Source organism: Tachypleus tridentatus, chromosome 4 (genome assembly GCF_004210375.1).
Source record: "Tachypleus tridentatus isolate NWPU-2018 chromosome 4, ASM421037v1, whole genome shotgun sequence".
NCBI classification, from domain to species: domain Eukaryota; kingdom Metazoa; phylum Arthropoda; class Merostomata; order Xiphosura; family Limulidae; genus Tachypleus; species Tachypleus tridentatus.
This window is the reverse complement of record NC_134828.1, coordinates 26,958,680-26,982,975: the sequence shown is the minus strand read 5'-3', so window position 1 is coordinate 26,982,975 and position 24,296 is coordinate 26,958,680. Positions and strand designations below refer to the sequence as shown.

General features: G+C 36.3%; 1 protein-coding gene across 1 annotated transcript in view; it reads left to right on the top strand.

The window, feature by feature from the left end:
- Positions 1–1,355: 1,355 nt before the first annotated feature.
- The window catches only part of LOC143248731 (uncharacterized), a 52,248-nt gene continuing 29,307 nt past the window's right edge, over positions 1,356–24,296 (top strand). The window contains exon 1 of the mRNA XM_076497406.1: positions 1,356–1,514. Within this exon, the coding sequence (XP_076353521.1) occupies positions 1,446–1,514 (69 nt within the window). The 5' untranslated portion in view covers positions 1,356–1,445. The remainder of the gene's footprint in view (positions 1,515–24,296) is intronic.

Below are 24,296 nucleotides of genomic sequence, written 5' to 3'. Positions count from 1 at the left end.
GACGGGATTTGAATTCGTAACCTCAGACTGCGAGACAAGCGTCCTAACCACGAGGCTATGAATGAAGCAGGAAGTTTTTGATTTCATGTACGATACTTCTGTATGCTCAGCAGGATAGATAAAGAGTGACGTAAGCAAAGACTTCCCTAAGGTACTGGCCACTTACAGAGGTAGTTATATTTCAAGTACCATTAGAAGCTGCCTAAGTGTCGACATGATGAAGATTAACACAGCTGACACATCCTATTCTTACAACACTATGTTGTACTTGTAGCACTTGCTTCTCACAGAATTATTGTATCCCTTTGCGTTTATAAACTTGATGACAGTGGTACGATACATTTCTAAAAATAAATGTTGGGTATATCTCAAAGTCTCCTTGGGCAATATTTACAAAAGGGTTTGGTTTGTTTTGAATTCAGCGCATAGCTACACGAGGGCTATCAGCACTAGCCGTCCCTTATTTAGCAGTGTAAGACTAGAGGAGAGGCAGCTACTCATCACCATCCACCGCCAACTCTTGGGCTACTCTTTTACCAACGAATAGTGGGATTGACCGTAACATTATAATGCCCTCACGGCTCAAAATGCGAGCATGTTTGGTGTGACGGGGATTCAAACTCGCGAACTCTAGGATTACGAGTCCCGTGCCTTAACCACGCCGGGTCCTGTTTATGTTGAATACATACATGCTAATTTCTAGTTTATTATTATTTTCTCTGTTTTAATTACTTTGATGGTATAAAAACAAACGGTTTAATTAAGAAACTTCGTAAGTTAATGTTGGAACGTTTCGAGACAATTAAACAACTACACTGCTATTCCAGACAAATGAGGTAACATTAAAGGTTACTGGATTGTTCCTAAACCATCCTCGCTTTTCACATGTATTGCTATTGAATCTCATCAAAACCTATTTACACTGTTAGAAGAAGAAACAACAGCTGCTATGGTCTATCAACAAGCTTTAATTTATATTTTATTATTTTTTGTTTGAAAATCAAAAGTTTAAATTAAAAATTAAAATGACACGAAATACGAACGTTTTAAATAAGATTTTAAAGGTAATTTCATCGCGTTTTTAAATACATGTTTCAAATACCTTGTAGACCTGTGCAGGAAACGAATAATTCAGCTAGCATTAAATAAAAGTAGGAAAGTCCTTTAGCTACAAATCGTAAGTAAACATTCGATTTAGCGAGCTTCCTTAAAAGGAACAAACAGTTCACTTTATGGTCTGAATAACTTCACATCCATAAGGAAAAAGTTACAGCTTTACTTCTCCAAGAGGTGGCGTTTCGACATGATAAGCCAATCAGCGATCTCGAAGAGCCAGACAACGGCATTGGTTTCGAGATTAAGGTAAGTTTGGATACAGATCCACACTCTGTTCAGATCTTAAGGATTTGCTGCTAGGAAGACGCTGTCTGTTCCTATCCACAAAGATGAAAGTTGTCTTTATCCCATTGCTGGTTCTTACAGTTCTAGTTATAACTGCTGATGCGTGGAAGTTGGTGAGTTTTTATTCAGATTGTTGTCACTAGTTAGACAGAAAACAACAAATTCCACACGAAAGAGTCTCGGTATTAACAACAATCTTAATTTAAACATTTGTCAATAAACACACAGTGTTAGTTGTAACACATTAGTGGAACAATATCGACATTTACAAACTGTCAGTAATAACGTTTATTAACTAATAAAAGTAGTAATAAATCTAAATATCCAGAACATTAACATTAGTATAAATTTTCAGTAGTAATGAAATTAAGCACTGTATATAAAGATGTTAATTAAACAACGCCGGTAGGGGGCACACGGAAACAGTGACAATAGTAATCAAACAACGTCACTAATGATTACTCGGAAATACTCAGTTTGAATAAATAATATTACTTAAACAACGTCGCAAATAATAAATGTGAATATTGCCCGTGGTGATCCATGCTTCAAATCCGTTCTCTTTATCAGACGTACTTTAAGAAAATGTTGTTCAATATGTATAAATATCGATCGAACTACAGGACTAAAACTACATCACTTGTGTGGCACTGGTGATGTCACTTGTGTGGCAGTGTAAGACTGGTGACGTCGAATAGTGGGATAATAGAGGGCGAGCATTACCCTCAGATTACGAGTCGCACGCCTTACGCGCTTGGCCATGCCAGGCCAAAAGAAATGTTAAGCAACAGAATTCGGCAAGTTTAGGCTAAGCATGGCCAGGTGGTTAGGGCGTTCGATTCGTAATCTGAGCGTCGTTGGTTCGAATTCCCTGTTACATCAAACACGCTCACCCTTTTCAGCCGTGGAGACGTTATAATATTACGGTCAATCTCAATATTTGTTGGTAAAAGAGTAGCCCAAAAGTTGACGGTGGGTAGTCAGGACTAACTGCTTTCCCTCTAATCTTACACTGCTAAATTAGAGACGGCTGGTGCAGATAGACCTCGTGTAGCTCTGTGCGAAATTCAACAAACAAACAAATCGGCAAATTTAGTGCCAATGCTTGTCTAACAATAGTGAAGTCTGTAAAAGCCATTCTTTAATAATTGTTAGGTTACGGTATTCAGCGAGTTTAGTTTCAACACTTGTGTGACAAACAATAGCAAAGTCTGTAGCAGGTGGTTTTTGATATCACTGCATAACAAAGATTTTGCTTCTTGAACACTGTTGTTCCTTATAGATTTTTGGCTGCTGATCACGAAAATCACATCCAAATTTGCGCATCACGTACCGTTTCATCGAAATCTTCAGTTTTGCTACGATGGAAAAATGATATCAGGGCAACTGGAATCCGTCAACGCTTGCTGACTACTGTTGGACACTGCAACGTGATGCACCGGACATTGAATACTAACGAAAATCAGGATTAAAACACTTTTAATTCTGTTGAACTTAATAGCGTATTAAAAACATAAATGCAATTAAATACGTTATTGCCGGTAAACAGTTAACTGTCTATTTCTCTGAGTTCCTACGTGATGAAACAAAACCAAAACTATATTTGTGCATATCCACCAGGTACCAGTCACAGTCAGCCAAAACCTTTCAGGAAGCAAAACTTTTCAAAAACATTGTTGTGCAGTGTAATCGTTGGTTTACATAATTTAACACGTTTAGATTTTAACATTTGCAGAGTTAGTGAAGTCTGTCATATGTATTCTTTCATAGTGTCTGGGCCTAAATAGATGCATAGTTTGTAACAAATAATAATAATATTAATAAAATATAACGTAAATACACTTAGCGCTGTCAAACTGGGAAATGTTTGTTATATTAAATATCTAACTATGTAGTTTGTCCAAAGAAATAGGTTCTATGGGCAACATAAGCGATTTATTAGAACAGCAAACAATTTTGTCAGACAGTTGTTTAAAGATTTGTAATTGAACAATTCACATATCACAACAAAACATATATAACGGTAACATATAACATCAAATTATTATAAACAGTGTTGTAACATTATACCAGTTCATACTGAACATTCAATACTTGCTTGGTACTCCATATTGTGGCGATGTGGCATGCTACCGATGAGGTTAGTAATGCTATCTACCGTGATTTCATCCCGACTTATTACTAAAAGGCGATGCAACTCAGCTACAGTAGTTGGTTCAAGGTTACAGATAGTAATTTTTGAGCTCAGTTCTGCTCAATAGTTGTTAATGCGATTAGAATATGAATAATTTGCTGGCATTCTTATGAAGTTCTCCTGGTCGAGATAATCCTGTTCAATGCACGCACTGGAACATAAAATTATTGCCAGATCTAGCCCTAGCATATGGCAGAACTATCTTCTTCATGTGACGCTTGTAAGAGACGCCACTGAAGTTACCTTGAAGGATATGAAAAATAGTTTTTCCAACATGATGAATAGCTGCCTAAACATGTACTGCGCCACCTCCTGTGTGTCCCATGTGGGAAAGACAGTCTTCTCTCATCTGTTTTCTAGGCAAGTGCCGAACAAGACTCCTGCCATAAGTTTTAACAAACCGAAATCAAGAAATATCTGAAAAGATTACATGTTACCACGGTCTTAATTGAAACTTGGAATGCTGTCTTGCCCAGGTAACACAATGACAGTGATGTGTTATGGTTAACATGAATTTGTAGATAGCCCTTCTTGCAAAATAACCTTGTTTGATCAGTTTCCTATTCAAGGTTTGTTTCTGGAATAAACGTATTCATGTCATTCCTCCCGTAAGATGTTGCAAGACTTCTTTCGACATCGACGTGTTGACCTGACCACAACACAACCATTTCGGGAGTATTTTCCGGTGTTTACCAGTAGATTTTCCTGGTACAATATGTCGTATTGTCCGATGATGTTGCAGGATTTTGTGTACAGTAGAATGGATGTGCCCTACTGTTCTGTCAACGTCTATTTACTTCATACTGTTTGTAGACAGTCGAACAACTTGACATCTTATCATTTGTGGCACGTGACGAAGCAGGGCTCTACATTAGGTACAGAGAAAGGTTCTGAACAAAGAGTTGATCAGTTTCGAAAAGGATTATACCAAAAGTACACCATTTGATACAAAACAGGTGGATATGTGAGTTTTGAAAAACAAGTACCCAAAACAACTTAAGCAGACCATAATAACAGCTGTACATGTTTGTCTGATCATACGCTACCTTCCATATTACTACTCGGATGTTCACTCAATAACAACTCTACGACAATAACACTAATATGGAACATTATGTAATAATTTTGGTCAATGATGTAATTCTTATGTTTCTTAATTCAGCGAGATTTATATTAACACTTGTGTAACAATAGTAAAGTCTGTAACAGACGTTATTAATAATTTTAGCTTACATAATTAATAGAGTTTAGTGTCAACACTTATGTAACAACAGTAAAGTCTGTAACAGACATTATTATTAATTGTTAGGTTACAGTATTGAGCGAGTTTAGTTTCATCACTTGTGTAACAACAGTGGAGTCTGTAATATACGTTCTTTAATAATTGTTAGGTTACAGAATCCAGCGAGTTTATTTTCAATACCTGTTTAATAATAATGAAGTCTGTAATGATGTTCTTTAAGAATTATTAGGTTTCATAATTCAGCGAATTTAGTTTGTGTACGAGTAGTGAAGTGTCTAACCGACGTTCTTTAAGGACTTGTTTGATATTTTGTTCTCTGAGTAACTCCACTGTTAGAAGTGTGTGCTGTTCAGCAGCCCTATTTTCCTCTGGCTCCAAGTCTGGCTGGACTCAAGTATTTCTTTGTGTTGTTTATATGGTTACTCTGAAACTAAGAAACTTTGTATTAAGTCTCACCTAATCCCAAAGAACCACATTATTGTAAGTATAAAGTGTCAGTTTAAACAATGTAAAGTTCAGTGTAGAATTATTCCATTCTTTGTTGTGAGGTAAGGCAGAAAAGGTCACTAGACTTCGTGATATTAAGCACTTTCTTCTCTCCAGGAATTAATATCTCCTCTGAAGTCTGGCCATGTTTCACAATTTTTGACATCGGTTATAACATTATAAATCGAAAGCGGAAAGCCTAAAAAACACTGAATAATATTACCTTACTTTTCGTAAGAATTCTTATTATAATACGGCAGAGAGCTCATCAGATCGGATTGATCTGTTTGTAGGTTAAACCGTTGACAACGAATACAGCCGAGAAAACAAATAGTTTCAGCTGTACAGCGGGTTACTCTTAATCCATTATAAGACTTCTCCTTGTGGGGTTTACTCCCTCCGTCAGAGCATCTATATAAACAACAACCTACGTTCTAATTAATATCGGCGTCACTTCATGAGCGACAGGGATTATACAGCGAATGATTTATTTATTAACAGGAGGTAGGACTTACTTTCACAGAATAGCAGCTGTTTATATGCTTCATTCTGGAGGTGTGATTAGAGCTATTATCATAAAAAATGTAACGATGGGCAGAAAATGTTGTCGTTGATTGGTTGGAGAGCGTGTAATTTTTGCGCTAAATTATAAACACATGTGGTTATTGATTTTAAAGTATGGGGATTAAATAATTAATCACCACTTTCTTGTGTAGATTAAATAAGCAGTCCTGTGTAATTAATCACCACCTCTTTGTGTGGATTAAATAAGCAGTCCTGTGTAATTAATCACCACCTTCTTGTGGGATTAAATAAGCAGTCCTGTGTAATTAATCACCACCTCTTGTGTGGATTAAATAAGCAGTCCTGTGTAATTAATCACCACCTCTTTGTGTGGATTAAATAAGCAGTCCTGTGAAATTAATCACCACCTCTTTGTGTGGATTAAATAAGCAGTCCTGTGTAATTAATGACCACCTCTTTGTGTGGATTAAATAAGCAGTCCTGTGTAATTAATGACCACCTCTTTGTGTGGATTAAATAAGCAGTCCTGTGTAATTAATGACCACCTCTTTGTGTGGATTAAATAAGCAGTCCTGTGTAATTAATCACCACTTCTTTGTGTGGATTAAATAAGCAGTTCTGTGTAATTAATCACCACCTTCTTGTGTGGATTAAATAAGCAGTCCTGTGTAATTAATGACCACCTCTTTGTGTGGATTAAATAAGCAGTCCTGTGTAATTAATGACCACCTCTTTGTGTGGATTAAATAAGCAGTCCTGTTTAATTAATGACCACCTCTTTGTGTGGATTAAATAAGCAGTCCTGTGTAATTAATCACCACCTCTTTGTGTGGATTAAATAAGCAGTCCTGTGTAATTAATCACCACCTCTTTGTGTGGATTAAATAAGCAGTCCTGTGTAATTAATCACCAACTCTTTGTGTGGATTAAATAAGCAGTCCTGTGTAATTAATCACCACCTCTTTGTGTGGATTAAATAAGCAGACCTGTGTAATTAATGACCACCTCTTTGTGTGGATTAAATAAGCAGTCCTGTGTAATTAATCACCACCTCTTTGTGTGGATTAAATAAGCAGTCCTGTGTAATTAATCACCACCTCTTTGTGTGGATTAAATAAGCAGTCCTGTGTAATTAATCACCACCTCTTTGTGTGGATTAAATAAGCAGTCCTGTGTAATTAATCACCACCTCTTTGTGTGGATTAAATAAGCAGTCCTGTGTAATTAATCACCACCTCTTTGTGTGGATTAAATAAGCAGTCCTGTGTAATTAATGACCACCTCTTTGTGTGGATTAAATAAGCAGTCCTGTGTAATTAATCACCACTTCTTTGTGTGGATTAAATAAGCAGTTCTGTGTAATTAATCACCACCTTCTTGTGTGGATTAAATAAGCAGTCCTGTGTAATTAATCACCACCTCTTTGTGTGGATTAAATAAGCAGTTCTGTGTAATTAATGACCACCTCTTTGTGTGGATTAAATAAGCAGTCCTGTGTAATTAATGACCACCTTCTTGTGGGGATTAAATAAGCAGTCCTGTGTAATTAATCACCACCTCTTTGTGTGGATTAAATAAGCAGTCCTGTGTAATTAATCACCACCTCTTTGTGCGGATTAAATAAGCAGTCCTGTGTAATTAATCACCACCTCTTTGTGTGGATTAACTAAGCAGTCCTGTGTAATTAATCACCACCTCTTTGTGTGGATTAAATAAGCAGTCCTGTGTAATTAATCACCACCTCTTTGTGTGGATTAAATAAGCAGTCCTGTGTAATTAATTACCACCATACTGTGAGGATTAAACAGGTAATTCTATGCAATTAATTACCACCATAATGTAGGGACGCAGTTGGCAACTGTACCTAATCACTGATTACCACATTGTATAGATTAAGGCAGTCCTGTATACGTAACCACCACCACATTATCAAAATTAGGTCAGTAAATCTGTGTAATTTAACCACCATCACACTGTGGGAATAAAGTAGACAGTTCTGTATAAGTAACCACCACCATATTATCAGGACTAGGTTGGTAAATATATGTAATTTAACCACCATTACACTGTGGGAATAAAGTAGACAGTCCTGTATAGGTAACCACCACCACATTATCAAGACTAGGTCGGTAAATATGTGTAATTTAACCACCACCACTTTGTAGGAATACAGTAGACAGTCCTGTGTAAGTAACCACCACCACATTGTGGGAATACAGTAGACAGTCTTGTATAAGTAACCACCACCATATTGTGGAGATTAAGTCTGCTGTTCTTTATAACTAATTACCAATTTTTTAATCTTACAACGATGATTTTCTATGTTTTGAGATTTATCTAAACCTTTATCAGGTTATTATGCATTCATAATTATTTTGAAACGTTCTACGAAGACAATAAAACAGTACTTCTTGACTAGGACTAAACGACCTAGTAACAGCAACTTCTTGTTTTTATTTAATTGAACACTAAACTTTCGCTTTATAGTTTCTTCATTAGCCTTAATAAGTGCTCAGTGACACAGCGGTATGTCGGTAGACAATGCTAGAAATCGGGTTTCGATACATGCGGGGCAGAGAATCTATTGTAAAGGCTTTTTTCTGAAGTTCAAGTAAACAAAGCATTTACTAAAACCGAAAGTGACAGCAGAAAGTTCTTTTGAGTTTGAAAATAATTCTCTCTTAAATAACATTATCCTTAAGGAAAACAAACTCTGAAAAAAACAACACACTCTTGGAAAGTGATCTTAAAATAACACTGTTGAAGAAACTATCACAATTTTTGGAAAACATAGCACGTTCTTGGAAATCTCCAGAGAAACAGTGAAAATGATCAGGCTCAGATAATTATATTAATTTTTATAAGGTATCGGCAAAGTAAGTTTGTTCACAGTCGAACGTAAACTGTTTTATTACTCTGAAATTTTGCTTCCAAGTGGCTCAACGGTAAGATTTATAATGTTCACATCCTGGTCTCGATATCCGTGGTAGGCATAAATAGTCCATTATGTAGCTCTTTGCTTAATAATAAAACTGAATAACAGAAAGCAGTGTTTTATTTTAGTTAAAATTGGTGGTTAATAACACAAAATACATTTTTATGCGTTTTGTTGTTGTTGTGGTTTGGTTGGTTAGAAACGCTTTATAAGAAATTATTTTGATAAATAACAGGGTTGCATGGAGAAACGAATTTTCTTTCTCGGATTTGCCTACATATATATATTTGAGTGTATAGATTTAAACACAACTGACTAACATCAAGTGGGTCTAGTGAAACCACCTTGCCTGTAGTCCAGCTCTATAAACATACCTTGTTATTTTACGCCTTAGAGACGTGTTAAATCAACATATATGTTGGCGTAGAAAAGCACGAGCTTTTAAAATTCTTCTGATTCGTTCAAGCCTCGTAAGACAGCTATGCGTCACGCACGTTTTCTAGAGCATTAGTAGGATGTATATTTGGGTATCTTCCCCCCCCAAAAAAAAACAACAACCAAGAAATACTCTATTCCATCAGGTTTCAGCGTTATTTATATTTTAAACTGACCCAAGTTACAGTACTACAACCTGAGGTTTAAATTTTAATAATATCCTCAAACCTTTAACTTTGCATGATATTTCTTTAAAAGCGCGAGAACCAAATTTTGTCATCTGTTAGATTACAGGTGGCGCCTTAATTAATTACACGACTTGCTAATAGCTGTTGATTCAACACCATGCTCCTGTCATTGGATGTAAAACAAGTAATGGTAGAAAAATTCTATGTAAAACAAGTAATGGTAATTTAATATTGGATGTAAAACAAATAAGGGTAAATTAGTATTACAGGGTCTAAAACAAGTAATGTTAATTTAGTATTACTCAACCAGAGTCCTCTGTTGACCTATGATTGCTTAGAATAGAAATAATTACGATTTGTAAGGACATCAGGATTTTCACGAATGAAAGATTACATTAGAAGAGAAGGTTCTCTGATTCCTAGTTGAGAACCTTATGTTAACTCTTCGTTTGGTCAGGCCCGGCCGGCATGACCAGGTGGGTTAAAGCGTTCGACTCGTAATCTGAGGATCGCGGGTTCGAATCCTCGTCGCACCAAACATGCTCGCCCTTTCAGCTGTGGGGGCGTTATAATGCGACGGTCAATCCCACTATTCGTTGGTAAAAGAGTAGCCCAAGAGTTGGCGGTGGGTGGTAATGACAAGCTGCCTTCCCTCTTGTCTTACACTGCTAAATTAGGGACGGCTAGCGCAGATAGCCCTCGAGTAGCTTTGCGCGAAATTCAAAATCAAACAATCACCTGAATTGATTGACAAGAAATTAAAAGAAAAACATAACTCGGAAAGTTTTGTTTTTTAGAACAACGTGTTTCGATTTCGTTCGTTACTTTGTCGTGTTTTTACTTGTTTTTTATTTTTAGTATTTTTCGATCTCCCAGCCCTGTGTTTGTTTCACTGCAGTCTCTGCGTTCTTCCAACTTCACGCCAGTAACACGTACTACAGTTTTCACAAGGTTTTGTTCAAAATCTATTCACTTGAAGAATCATCGGGTTAAGCCTTTCACACGTTGGTATCTAAACTGCATTACTTTCAATGGGTGCCTTGTGATATTCCCCTTCCCCAGTCAACACATTTTAAAATAATGTTAACATAGATGTTCTAATATCCAAACCAGGAGCCTTTGATGACGATTTTCAGTAAAGTACAAAAATATATTTAGTTTGTGAACATATACATAGATCACACTCTATTCTTAGATAATCTAATTGTTTAATTGGCAGACAAATACACAGACCAGACTCTATTCCGAGGTAAAACAAATTATTTAGTTAGTGAACAGATACATAGACCAGACTCTATTTCGAGATAAAACAAATTGTCTTGTTAGTGAACAGACACATAGACCAGACTCTATTCCGAGATAAAACTAATTGTTCAGTTAGTGAACAGATACATAGACCAAACTCTATTTCGAGATAAAACAAATTGTCTTGTTAGTGAACAGATCATAGACCACACTGTATTCCGAGATAAAACAAACTGTTTAGTTAGTGAACAGATACATAGACCAGACTCTATTACGAGATAAAACAAATTGTTCAATTAGTGAACAGATACATAGACCACACTCTATTCCGAGAGGAAACTATTTCTTCAATTGGTGAATAGATACATAGACCACACTCTATTCCAAGGTAAAACTAATCATTTGGTTAGTGAACAGATACATAGACCACACTCTATTCCGAGAGGAAACTAATCATTTGGTTAGTGAACAGATACATCGACCATACTCTATTCCAAGATGAAACCAATTTTTTAGACTGTTAACAGATACACAGATCAGATTCTGTTTTGAGATAAATCTAAGTAATTATTTGTTAGGTTGTGAATAGATACATAGATCATATTTTGGTCTGAGATTGTTTACATAATGAGTAGATACGTAGATTAGACTCTGTTCAAAGATAAAATATCTAACATAATTATTTATACCGTGAACAGATACATAGATCATACTTTGTTCTTGGATAAAAATAACTAATTTTTATATAATGAACAGATACGTTGATCAGACTGTTCTAAGATTAAACAATCAGTTATTCAGACAATAAACAGATACATAAACCAGACTCTGTTCTAAAATAAAACTAACTAATTATTTAGATAACGAACTAGTTACTAGATAACATTAATTAGATGTTTAGATAGAGGACAGGTACATTAATCTCTCTGGCCTGTGATAACGTTAACCTAAAAAAATGTACATTTTGTTACAAAAACTGTTAAGAGATGAGGCACACTAGTTGTTTTTTTTTCTATTGTCTAGATAAATGAGAACCACTAGAAACATTGCGTTTGAACGTGAGAACCAATGGAAACATTGCGTTTAAACGTGAGAACCAATGGAAACATGATTTTTGAACAGCAAAGACCACTTTCTCTGCTGTTAATATTGCACGAAACAACCCAAAATATACAAATGAAACTATGAACAGAGACTCAGCAGTACTGTCTAAACATTCCCTAGAGCGGAAAGAGATAGTTTCAACTTAAAATAACACAATATGCGACATAAATATTGATGTTGAAGGCCAGAGAAGAATCACCAGTAATCAAGTCACGGATACCTGCTGAGGGCCTGGCATGGCCAAGCGTGTTAAGGCGTTTGACTTGTAATCCGAAGGTCGCGGGTTCGAATCCCGGTCGCACCAAACATGCTCACCCTTTCAGCTTTGGGGGGCGTTATAATGTGACGGTCAATCCCACTATTCGTTGCTAAAAGAGTAGCCCAAGAGTTGGCGGTGGGTGGTGATGACTAGCTGCCTTCCCTCTAGTCTTACACTGCTAAATTAGGGACGGCTAGCGCAGATAGCCTTCGAGTAGCTTTGCGCGAAATTAAAACAAAAAACAACAAACCTGCTGAACAATTCAAGGATACCTACTGAACAATTTAAGGATACATACTGAACAATTTAAGGATACCTGCTGAACAATTTAAGAATGCTTACTGAACAATTGAACACTTCACGAACACCTGCTGAACAATTCAAGTATATCTTTTAAACAATTCAAGAATGCCTGCTAAACAATTTAAGGATACCTACTGAATAATTCGCGAACACCCGCTGAACAGTTCAAGGATACTTGCTAAACAATATAAAAATACATACTGAACAATTCATTTGTACACAAAATGAACAATTCACAAACACCTGCTGAATAAACCATTATCCTGAAATTACCTTGTAAACAGAGAATTATTTACCTGATTTCGTGCTGAACAATTAATTCAGTAACCTGATAACGTTATTGTTTTCTAAGCCTACGAGAGCCTTAGAGAAAGTTATTTGTGTTCAAGTTTGGTCCTTTAATCTTTTAGTTTGAACATCTATCATTCAGTCGAGTTTGTTTGTTCGAAATTAAGCACAAAACTACACAATGGGCTATATGTGCTCTGCACACCAAGGGCTTCGAACCCAGTTTGTAGCGTTGTAAGTCCACAGACATGCCACTAGGGGCATTCATTCGAGACTGGTGAAAATTTTACTGATATATTTTTTTTTTAAATCGTTCCCCCACTACACTTCCCCTCACCCTTAAACCGCTTAAGATTGTTGTTGTTAAATTAATATGCACACTTGGCTTCATCCCCCTGTCTTTCTTTCAGTTGTTTAGTCAACAAGACGTAAAACGTTAAATATATAAGAGAGGAAAACTTAAAGTAAAAATAATTTATTGTTGTTCTTTTTGTGATTTCAAGGTCCGTTGACCACTAAGTCTTATAAGATGATACATAATATTATATTGTGAGGTACATTCCATTAAGCCTTACAAGATGATACATAATATTATATTGAAGGGTACATTCCACTACGCCTTACAAGATAATACATAATATTATATATGTCAAAGTTAGGGTAAACATACATTCTTGTAGTTTATGCAGGAAAACGTTGAAGTGGTGTATAATTAAACATTTTACTTAAAATAAGACACGCTAAGAACCGTGAGCACCAGAGCTCCCTATAGAATCCGAAAGAACTTTTGTTTTGTTCTTTTTCATGTATCCCCCCTTAATCTGAGGGTCGCGGGTTCACATCCCCGTTGCACCAAACATGCTCGCCTTTTCAGGCGTGGGGGTGTTATAATGTGACGGTCAATCCCACTATTCGTTGATAAAAGAGTAGCCCAAGAGCTGACTGTGGGTGGTGATGACTAGCTGCCTTCCCTCTAGCGTTACACTGCTAAATTAGGGACGGCTAGCGCAGATAGCCCTCGAGTAGCTTTACGCAAAATCGTGAAACAAACAAACAAACGTACCTCCCCTAGCGATATTGTTGAAACAGAAGAAAGTGGACATGCTACTTAAGTATCATCAAATGTTTTTTTCTTTACTTTCTAAGCAGAAATAACTATTGATAAACTGAAGGATTATAGAACCAGTTCAGCGAGAGGTGCGCATGTTTCAAACACAATATGACCTCAAGAATAACAGTTTTAATAAAGGAACCCAAATTCCCGTTCCCTTACATGTTGTGAGGTATTTGGATTCATTTTCTTTTAGCTTAGAGCTGAAATAATTCACAGTCACTGTAAAACTGTTTTATTACCATCAGGATGACAGTCAGCAGTCCTCGCTGGTTGTCAACTAGAATTCATTAATATGTAATGGTCATTAATAGTTCCGCTTTCAGCAAAAAATGACAGGCAGTGACGACAGTCACTAGGCCTGGGTGGTAGTCAACTCGAGCTATGTAATAGTTGGAAATGCCTTCACTTTAAGCAGTCATCGTATGACAGTTAACAGCGTGTAAGAAGATCATACTAGTGGCCATCTTTACTTACTCCAGCTTTCATCAGAGCATGACAGTTAATTTAAGAGTCATGAAGACACAGTAAAATACTTCAGTTTTTAGGAAAATATGACAGTCAGTGGCGTGTTAGTAGGCTATGGTGGTAGTATTCAGGTTTAATTACTTGAGCTTTCAGGAAGGTATGACAGTTAGTGGCGTGTAGTAGTAGGCTATGGTGGTAGTATTCAGGTTTAATTACTTGAGTTTCAGGATACGATGACAGTCGTTTGTACTGTATTCTGGTTCATTTTTAATAAGTTGTCCAAACTTTTAGAGTCACTAAGTGGACACACATGACTCTGATATTCACTCTGACGACATAATTACTTTGTGTCAAATGTCGTTTCTACATCTTTAAACAATGTATTTACATTCGGTTATGAGCTTTGGGAAAAGCTTTTAAATATCATTATGACGTTGCTTTTCTAGGCCTAACTCCTTGTGTGCTATCTTGTTTACCGTTTTAACAGAATGCTCTTTACTTTCAAAAAATGACTCGCTATGTTCTTGGGCTATTTCTTGCACAATCGTTTAGTTTCTTCATTACTTCCGGTGTGCAACTGGAAGTCTGTTGGAGATTAGCCATATTTTTCTTGCTAATACTAAACATCATGAACAACCTTATATATTAAGTATAATAAGAGTGGAAACACATTATAAAAAGTTCCATTGAAATATGAGGGTTATAGTTATCGAATTTACCCGTTAGGCTAAAGATAACAAGAGCATTAGAGAAAGATGGAAGTTTCATTTTTTTCTGTTCTTTTCTCTCTCGTCACAATAGCTTCTCTACGTAAATATCTCCAAAAGTTTTTATACGATATAAGTGATATAACGAACTGTTAATATCAGATTAATCATTATTTTTTCCCTCACAACAAATGTCCTTTGAAATGTTATGTTTCTTTTCTACGAATCTTCTGACGTATGGAAATCAAATATACGGAACTTCACTATAAGACACGAAAATAATAAGTTTTATTACTAAGACAGTTGTCTTCTCTTACGAACCTATGTGATCCAATGGACCCCATATCCTAGTGGGACAGCGATAAGTCTTCGGACCTGCAATGCTAAAATCAGGGGCTCGAATCCTCTCACTGTACACAGCGGATACGCGATGTGGGTTTGCTATAAGAAAACATACACACACGAACCTAAGCGGACTAGTGGCTGCGTTACCCTCAAATACTATAGTGAATCACAAAAGCTGTCATATAAAACTCGTCTCATTTCTTTTCTGCAAAATTTGGTTCATATTTATAAAAAACGTAGCGTTAAATATGTTTCTACGGATTAACACATCAGTCATGTAACATTTTAATCATTTTGTATAACGTGTGATTTATAGCAGGGTTATTTTGATATAACACGTCATTAAAAGCAAGGCTAGTTTCATGTAACATATAATTTATAGCAGGGATACTTTGATGCAGCATACGATTTATAGCATTGATACTTTGATATAACACATGATTTATACCAGAGTTACTTTGAAACGTACGTGATTTATAGCAGGGGTACTTTAATATAACGTGATTTATAGTAGGGTATATTTTGACATTTACGTGATATAAGACAAGATTAGTTTGATATATATAGTACAACGTGAGAAAACTTACATTATATAATTACGTTTTATATAGTACCACGGAAGAACACACATCATAAAGAGCACAATATATCACACACAGTAACACTTGAGAACACACATCATATATAAAGTATCGCTCGAGAATACACATCATATACATAGTATCGCTTCAGAATATACATCATATACATATATTATCGCTTGAGAATACACATCATGTAAAATACAAACATTATACACAATACCACTTCAGAAGCCCTCTCAACCTCTTAGAAATTAGAACTTAAAAATCCAAGACTAGTTATTCAAACTCTTAAGAAGAGACAGGAACAACTGTACTACTGACTGGTTATTCACACTCTCAAAAAAAAACAGAAACAGCTTTACTACTGACTGGTTATTTAAACTCTCAAGAAGAGACAGGAACAACTGTACTACTAACTGGTTATTTAAACTATCAAGAAGCAAAGGAAACAGCTTTACGACTGACTGGATATTTAAACTGTCAAGAAGTGCCAGATACAGCTGTACTACTGGCTGATTATTTAAACTGTCAAGAAGAGCCAGGAATAGCTGTACTACTGACTGGGTATTTAAACTGTCAAGAAGAACCAGGTACAGCTTTACTACTGACTGGATATTTAAACTGTCAAGAAGAGCCAGATACAGCTGTACTACTGGCTGATTATTTAAACTGTCAAGAAGAGCCAGGAATAGCTGTACTACTGACTGGGTATTTAAACTGTCAAGAAGAGCCAGGTACAGCTGTACTACTGGCTGATTATTTAAACTGTCAAGAAGAGCCAGGAATAGCTGTACTACCGACTGGGTATTTAAACTGTCAAGAAGAGCCAGGTACAGCTGTACTACTGACTGGTTATTTAAACTGTCAAGAAGAGCCAGGTACAGCTGTACTACTGGCTGATTATTTAAACTGTCAAGAAGAGCCAGGAATAGCTGTACTACCGACTGGGTATTTAAACTGTCAAGAAGAGCCAGGTACAGCTGTACTACTGGCTGATTATTTAAACTGTCAAGAAGAGCCAGGTACAGCTGTACTACTGGCTGATTATTTAAACTGTCAAAAAGAGCCAGGTACAGCTGTACTATTGGCTGATTATTTAAACTGTCAAGAAGAGCCAGGAATAGCTGTACTACTGACTGGTTATTTAAACTGTCAAGAAGAGCCAGGAATAGCTGTACTACTGACTGGGTATTTAAACTGTCAAGAAGAACCAGGTACAGCTTTACTACTGACTGGGTATTTAAACTGTCAAGAAGAGCCAGGTACAGCTGTACTACTGGCTGATTATTTAAACTGTCAAGAAGAGCCAGGTACAGCTGTACTACTGGCTGATTATTTCAACTGTCAAGAAGAGCCAGGTACAGCTTTACTACTGACTGTGTGTTTAAACTGTCAAGAAGAGCCAGGTACAGCTGTACTACTGGCTGATTATTTAAACTGTCAAGAAGAGCCAGGTACAGCTGTACTACTGGCTGATTATTTCAACTGTCAAGAAGAGCCAGGTACAGCTTTACTACTGACTGTGTGTTTAAACTGTCAAGAAGAGCCAGGTACAGCTTTACTACTGACCGGATATTTAAACTGTCAAGAAGAGACAGGAACAACTGTACTACTAACTGGTTATTTAAACTATCAAGAAGCAACGGAAACAGCTTTACGACTGACTGGATATTTAAACTGTCAAGAAGTGCCAGATACAGCTGTACTACTGGCTGATTATTTAAACTGTCAAGAAGAGCCAGGAATAGCTGTACTACTGACTGGATATTTAAACTGTCAAGAAGAGCCAGGTACAGCTGTACTACTGGCTGATTATTTAAACTGTCAAGAAGAGCCAGGAATAGCTGTACTACTGACTGGGTATTTAAACTGTCAAGAAGAACCAGGTACAGCTTTACTACTGACTGGATATTTAAACTGTCAAGAAGAGCCAGATACAGCTGTACTACTGGCTGATTATTTAAACTGTCAAGAAGAGCCAGGAATAGCTGTACTACTGACTGGGTATTTAAACTGTCAAGAAGAGCCAGGTACAGCTGTACTACTGGCTGATTATTTAAACTGTCAAGAAGAGCCAGGAATAGCTGTACTACCGACTGGGTATTTAAACTGTCAAGAAGAGCCAGGTACAGCTGTACTACTGACTGGTTATTTAAACTGTCAAGAAGAGCCAGGTAATGCCTCAATATGATAGTAAATATTAAACAACAACATATTGCTAATGAAATGTTTTATTATGGTAGTAAATATAATATGTAGCAAGGAGATATTACTAGTGAAACGTCTTAATACGGTAGTAAATATGTAATAGTGCGATGTTGTTAGTGAAACGTCTGAATATGGTAACAAATATTCAACAATAATATTTTGTTAGTGAAACATCTCAGTATTATAGCATACATTAAAGTGTGAAATGTTGCTAGTGAAACGTTTCGGTATGATAGCAAACAGAAACACTAAAAATGAACTCAGCGCTATCTCGTATGGATCTGAATGTAAAATATATTTTTGAAAATTTTTTATTCCGATTTTTCCAGTTAAGAAACTCAAATCACGGCAACTGTAGTACCACTAAACGATTTCAAATAACACAGGTCCAGTGTTTGTCTAAACCACCAAAGTTTAAACAGGTAACTACGCGTATGTCTAGAACAGCAAGAGAAGACAAAGATATTTACCATACGCGAATCAAGCTCATTCGAAGAGATTCGCGTTCAGATAAACGTCGGATAGTTTATGAGAGTAGATCTCGGCTAATAACCGCAACTGTTGCGAACTTATGAATTATTCAAACTATCGATCATCGGACTATTGAAATCAAAGATCCTCCATGCCTAAACTATTCTTTGCGTGTGGTCGTCAGATACCAGCGTTTCTGCTCCGCTTTAAACACAAAATTTATAGAAAATTACACAGTGGATTCCCGCCAGCTGTATTCTAATGAACCCCAGACTAAATTAGTTCTTCAAATATGGTGTTTGAACTACTAATTGAATTTAAAGAAATTTTCTTTATGTGTGTCAGACACCACTTACGATCCTTCTCCAAGTATAGAAACATCCGCATTAATTACAGGTAGTAGAAATTCTGTTAAAGTTAGGTTGTGGTAAAATCACATCGTTAGTCTTAGCAAAACATTATCAGGGACTGATAGAGGACCATGTTTGTAGATAAATCGATAAAATATTACAAAAAATCTTCTGTTTTGGATTTTAATAAACAAAACGGTAATAAATTAAATACTGAGTAACATAAAAAAAACGAATTATGCAGAGAAATAGTTAGATACTATGTGTTGCCGGGAGTGTTTTTTACATGTTTTAAAACTTATGTCACCGACGAGTTTTTAAGAAAACAACATGATTTTAAATCTTTCAGTACAGACAGATTTCATCTCGATTCAGTGATTTTGCCAGCTTGGACTTTTCATTACTTAAACTACTGTGTTTCAGGTGTGTTCACTGTATTGTAAGTAAACGCACAGACCGGGCGGGGTCCATTTCTTGGTGCTTGTCAGCGTTCCGAGCGCGCGTGGGTTTGTGCGAGAGAACGTGTGCAAATTTCGGTTCAAGATCTTCGAATTCGCTCGATAGCTATCCATGCATATGTCTCACAAAAGAAAACTACTAAACCATTCCCCACACATTGGGGCTTTATCGACATGCAGAGAAAGCAAAAGTAAAAACTCGATCCGTGTCTTTTAAACTTGTGACAAATATAATTATCTACTGACTTACAATATCGGTCGTTGCCCGCATTGTGCATACTGGCTATCGTTTTCCTCTGTATCATGTTTGAAAACTTTGACAGACTGTTTTATTAGAATTGGTTTAAATATAACATATTTAAGTTACAATTTCTTTCAGGATGAGAAAATCAGGCTCAAAACAACCAATGTAACGTCTTGGGCGAACGATTTTAAAAATAGTTCTACCAAATACGAAAGCAGTACCACTCAAAGTATTGCTTTATCTTTTTCTTATATGCACAGACTGGCAGAAAAAGTAGAAAAATACAATTCTAACAGAAGCTATTACATATTAATAGTAATACCCTATGGATACAAGAGTTGAAATTTATTTAGATAAATTATTTTCATAAAAAGAGGTTATTAATGTTCCATAAAATGTCACGCTGTACACTGGAATCATAATATGATAACGTAATGCGTCAAACATTATTTATTTTCATAGGAAGAAGAAATACGACAGCCAAAATCGCCAAAAGCGATATTTCCTGATCGTCAACCGATCGAATACACTTTTGATTAGATGAGTGATTGCACGTATTACGTTACACACACTGTTCTTCGTTGATTCAGCCTGCATGCAACCAGAAATAAAGAAAGAGTTACAGAGGAAAAGTAATAACAAGTCTTATAAAACTAAGTCTAGGACTTCCTTATCAATGAACAGATGGTGTTGTGTACTTTAATTTAGACAGCTGTATTGTTGTTTTTAACAAAATAAGGTGTTGTGTACTTTAATTTAGACGTCTGTATTGTTGTTTTTAACAAAAGATGGTGTTGTGTACTTTAATTTAGACGTCTGTATTGTTGTTTTTAACAAAATATGGTGTTGTATACTTTAATTTAGACGTCTGTATTGTTGTTTTTAACAAAAGATGGTGTTGTATACTTTGATTTAGAGGTTTGTATTGTTGTTTTAAACAAATGATGGTGTTGTGTGCTTTACTTTAGAGGTCTGTATTGTTGTTTTAAACAAAAGATGGTATTGTGTGCTTTACTGGTGGTATCGCTGATAGATAAATTGTACTATATGAAGCAGATCTGTTGATGGAACTTCATTGGATCTAGCTAAATTATATGTACATTTAAAACAGTTAAGAAAGTATTATGCTTCTCTGATTCAGTTTTTTCATGTTTTAAACAGTTAAAAAATCGAGGGTCTGTGTTTCTAGTACGTGCTCTCATATTTAGATAAAATATCCTACATTTATTTGGAATGTATTTATATGGAAGTGAATCGGTTTTATTACAGTAGGTTTAAATGAACTTATAAGTTCGGTTACACTAAGTTTAAATGAATATATTCGTGTAAATAAACGCGTAACTTGTGGGTGTGGCATCTGTTATTTAAAGCACGTGTGTACTACACGTGTGAATGACATCACATCTTTAATTTCTGCTCATCCAACCGTTCTTTCTTCCAAGTTGTTATCGCTTATTGTCGGATGTTGCTCAGTTGCCTCGTCCTCTCGTGTCTATAATCGCGTGCTATTGCGATGATTAAAATGAGTTGTTTGTTCACGAACAGGCTAATAAGAAGAGACGCCGTGGAAATAAAAATAACATAAAATTGGACACTCTTTAAAACACAAACACGGCTACTTTATTGAAGTGTTCATAGTTGGTATATAATCATTCTTGCCGGGAATCTCAGTGGAACCATCGTCTTCAAATTAGATGAAGCCCTGGAGATGATTTGAATACACACCCTCAACACTGTTGGCTGGGAAAATCGATTCCAGCTTTGTCCTTACCTCTCCTGTTCTTCAGAGAAAGAAGAAACTCATATAGAAAAACGTACACTTAATGTAGGATTATTTACTGTTCCGGCGTAACTTTAATGAATCCTTTATGAGAGTTTTCATGATGGCGGAAAGATACTAATACTGTTAATATATTCAGGAATTTGAATGAGCAGTAAATGAAAAAAAAATAGAGGAAAGGAGAAAAAGTAATATGAACAAGAAACTTGAAGAAAGTTATATCATTTATTTAATTTACATTAATGGAGTTACGTTTCATTTTCAATAGAAAATTTGATAACAGCTTGCTTTATACTAGAATGAAATATCAGCCCGGCATGGTCAGGTGGATTAAGGCGTGCGACTCGTAATCCGACGTGCGCGGGTTCGAATCCCCGTCGCGCCAAACAGGCTCGCCCCTTCTAGCCGTGGGGGCGTTATAAAGCTACGGTCAATCTCACTATTCGTTGGTAAAAGAGCAGCCCAAGAGTTGGCGGAGGGTGGTGATGACTAGCTGCCTTCCCTCTAGTTTTACACTGCTAAATTAGGGATGGCTAGTGCAAATAGCCCTCAGTAGCTTTGCGCGAAATTCAAACAAACAAAGAAATACCACACTACCTATCACGTCATCACAGCGCCCCCAATTGTATCATCTATTGATGTAGCTTGGCAGCTCCAGTTGAAAGTATCATCTCAAAGCACTGCTTGATGTTTCTCATAACACTATCTAATAGCGCCATCTCGTGACAGTATCTTTTTATATCAATCGGTAATCTTTAGATTAATCCTAAGTGCATGTATTTTGCAAACACAAAATAAGAGAAATAATAATAAATATTGCAATTCAGATTAATAAGATCAGATATATTAAATTTTATGTATCAATGCTGTTAGTCTTAGTAATAATAAATAAATAATAAAGTGTACTTTACTTATGTAACACAAAACACTAGTTGTCTGCTTCAAGTAATAGCGTAGGTTTAATTTTTTTTAGTTTCGAAAATTTCGCTTACAACCATTTTGTAGTAATAATTGTCAGTGTTAATTTCCGGTCCAACTTTCGTAACATAATCTGTTAGCGTCATTTGAGAACACCAACTGGTAGTACCACTTAGTAACACCAGATAATAGCACCAACTGATAAAACCACACGATAGCACTAACATATGATAGTACCAACATCAGTTGGTAACAAGTAGCAGTTGCGAGTAAGGGTGGTTTACAAAAAACATATGATGAATAAAAAACCAGATAACTTAACTATTTCTTTCCAAACGTACAATACTTTCCTCGTGCAATACTTTCCAAACGTACAATACTTTCCTCGTGCAATACTTTCCAAACGTACAACACTTTCCAAACGTACAATACTTTCCTCGTGCAATACTGTCCAAACGTACAATACTTTCCTCGTGCAATACTTTCCAAACGTACAACACTTTCCAAACGTACAATACTTTCCTCGTGCAATACTGTCCAAACGTACAATACTTTCCTCGTGCAATACTTTCCAAACGTACAACACTTTCCAAACGTACAACACTTTCCAAACGTACAATACTTTCCTCGTGCAATACTGTCCAAACGTACAATACTTTCCTCGTGCAATACTTTCCAAACGTACAGTACTTTCCTCGTACAATACTTTCCTCCACTTTCAAGATGCCACGAATTTTGTAATAAAAATGAACACCGACAATCAATTTCACAACTGGCAACATCGCAACATGCTCGGGGTTAGTGTGCACGCAACAAGCAACTTAAGGAAAGACGGGTATATTAATGTGTTTGGATAAAAAGTGTGAACCGCACACGGGAAGCGTAAACAGGTCCGAGCAGTTTTGTTTTCTCTGTGAGCGTCTAGAAAGACTGGCGGTCGTACACGGTTCTTAGTCAGACACAAACCAGTTTGAAAAGTAAAAAAAGAACGTCTCACATGTTTTTGTGTATCCATTCTTCACTGTGGCTGTTTTTGCCTTTTCTTAGCTACACAATGTTATAATAAATCATTCACGTATAAAAACATAGACAGGGGCGCGAGACAAGGAATGTTGTGGCGCTGTATCAAATCCTGGCTTCAAGAACAGAAGTAAATTGTTTTAACATAATAACAACCGAATACATAGATTCCATAATATACAGGATTTTGTTAACAGGGGTTTCAGCGCCCTAACTATAAGAAGTGTTACAGAGACCAAAAACACAAAAATAATATTGTTTGTTGTTAAGTACAAAGGTAAAAAATGGTCTGTCTGTGCTCCACCAACTGCAGGTATCGAAACTGTATTTTTAACTTTATAAGCCTAGAGATTTACCACTGAGCCTTCTGTGTGGCCGTTAAAAACAATAATATCGTTTTAAAGTATATATATATATATGATAAACACTTACCAATCCTTCGGTGGTGTATTAAGAATTTTTAAAATATAAAATAACCAGCCGGTAGTAAAGCTGTACCTGGCTCTTCTTGACAGTTTAAATACCCAGTCAGTAGCAAAGCTGTACCTGGCTCTTCTTGACAGTTTAAATATCCGGTCAGTAGTAAAGCTGTACCTGGCTCTTCTTGACAGTTTAAACACACAGTCAGTAGTAAAGCTGTACCTGGCTCTTCTTGACAGTTTAAATATCCAGTCAGTCGTAAAGCTGTACCTGGCTCTTCTTGACAGTTTAAATAATCAGCCAGTAGTACAGCTGTACCTGGCTCTTCTTGACAGTTTAAATACCCAGTCAGTAGTAAAGCTGTACCTGGTTCTTCTTGACAGTTTAAATACCCAGTCAGTAGTACAGCTATTCCTGGCTCTTCTTGACAGTTTAAATAACCAGTCAGTAGTACAGCTATTCCTGGCTCTTCTTGACAGTTTAAATAATCAGCCAGTAGTACAGCTGTACCTGGCTCTTTTTGACAGTTTAAATAATCAGCCAGTAGTACAGCTGTACCTGGCTCTTCTTGACAGTTTAAATAATCAGCCAGTAGTACAGCTGTAC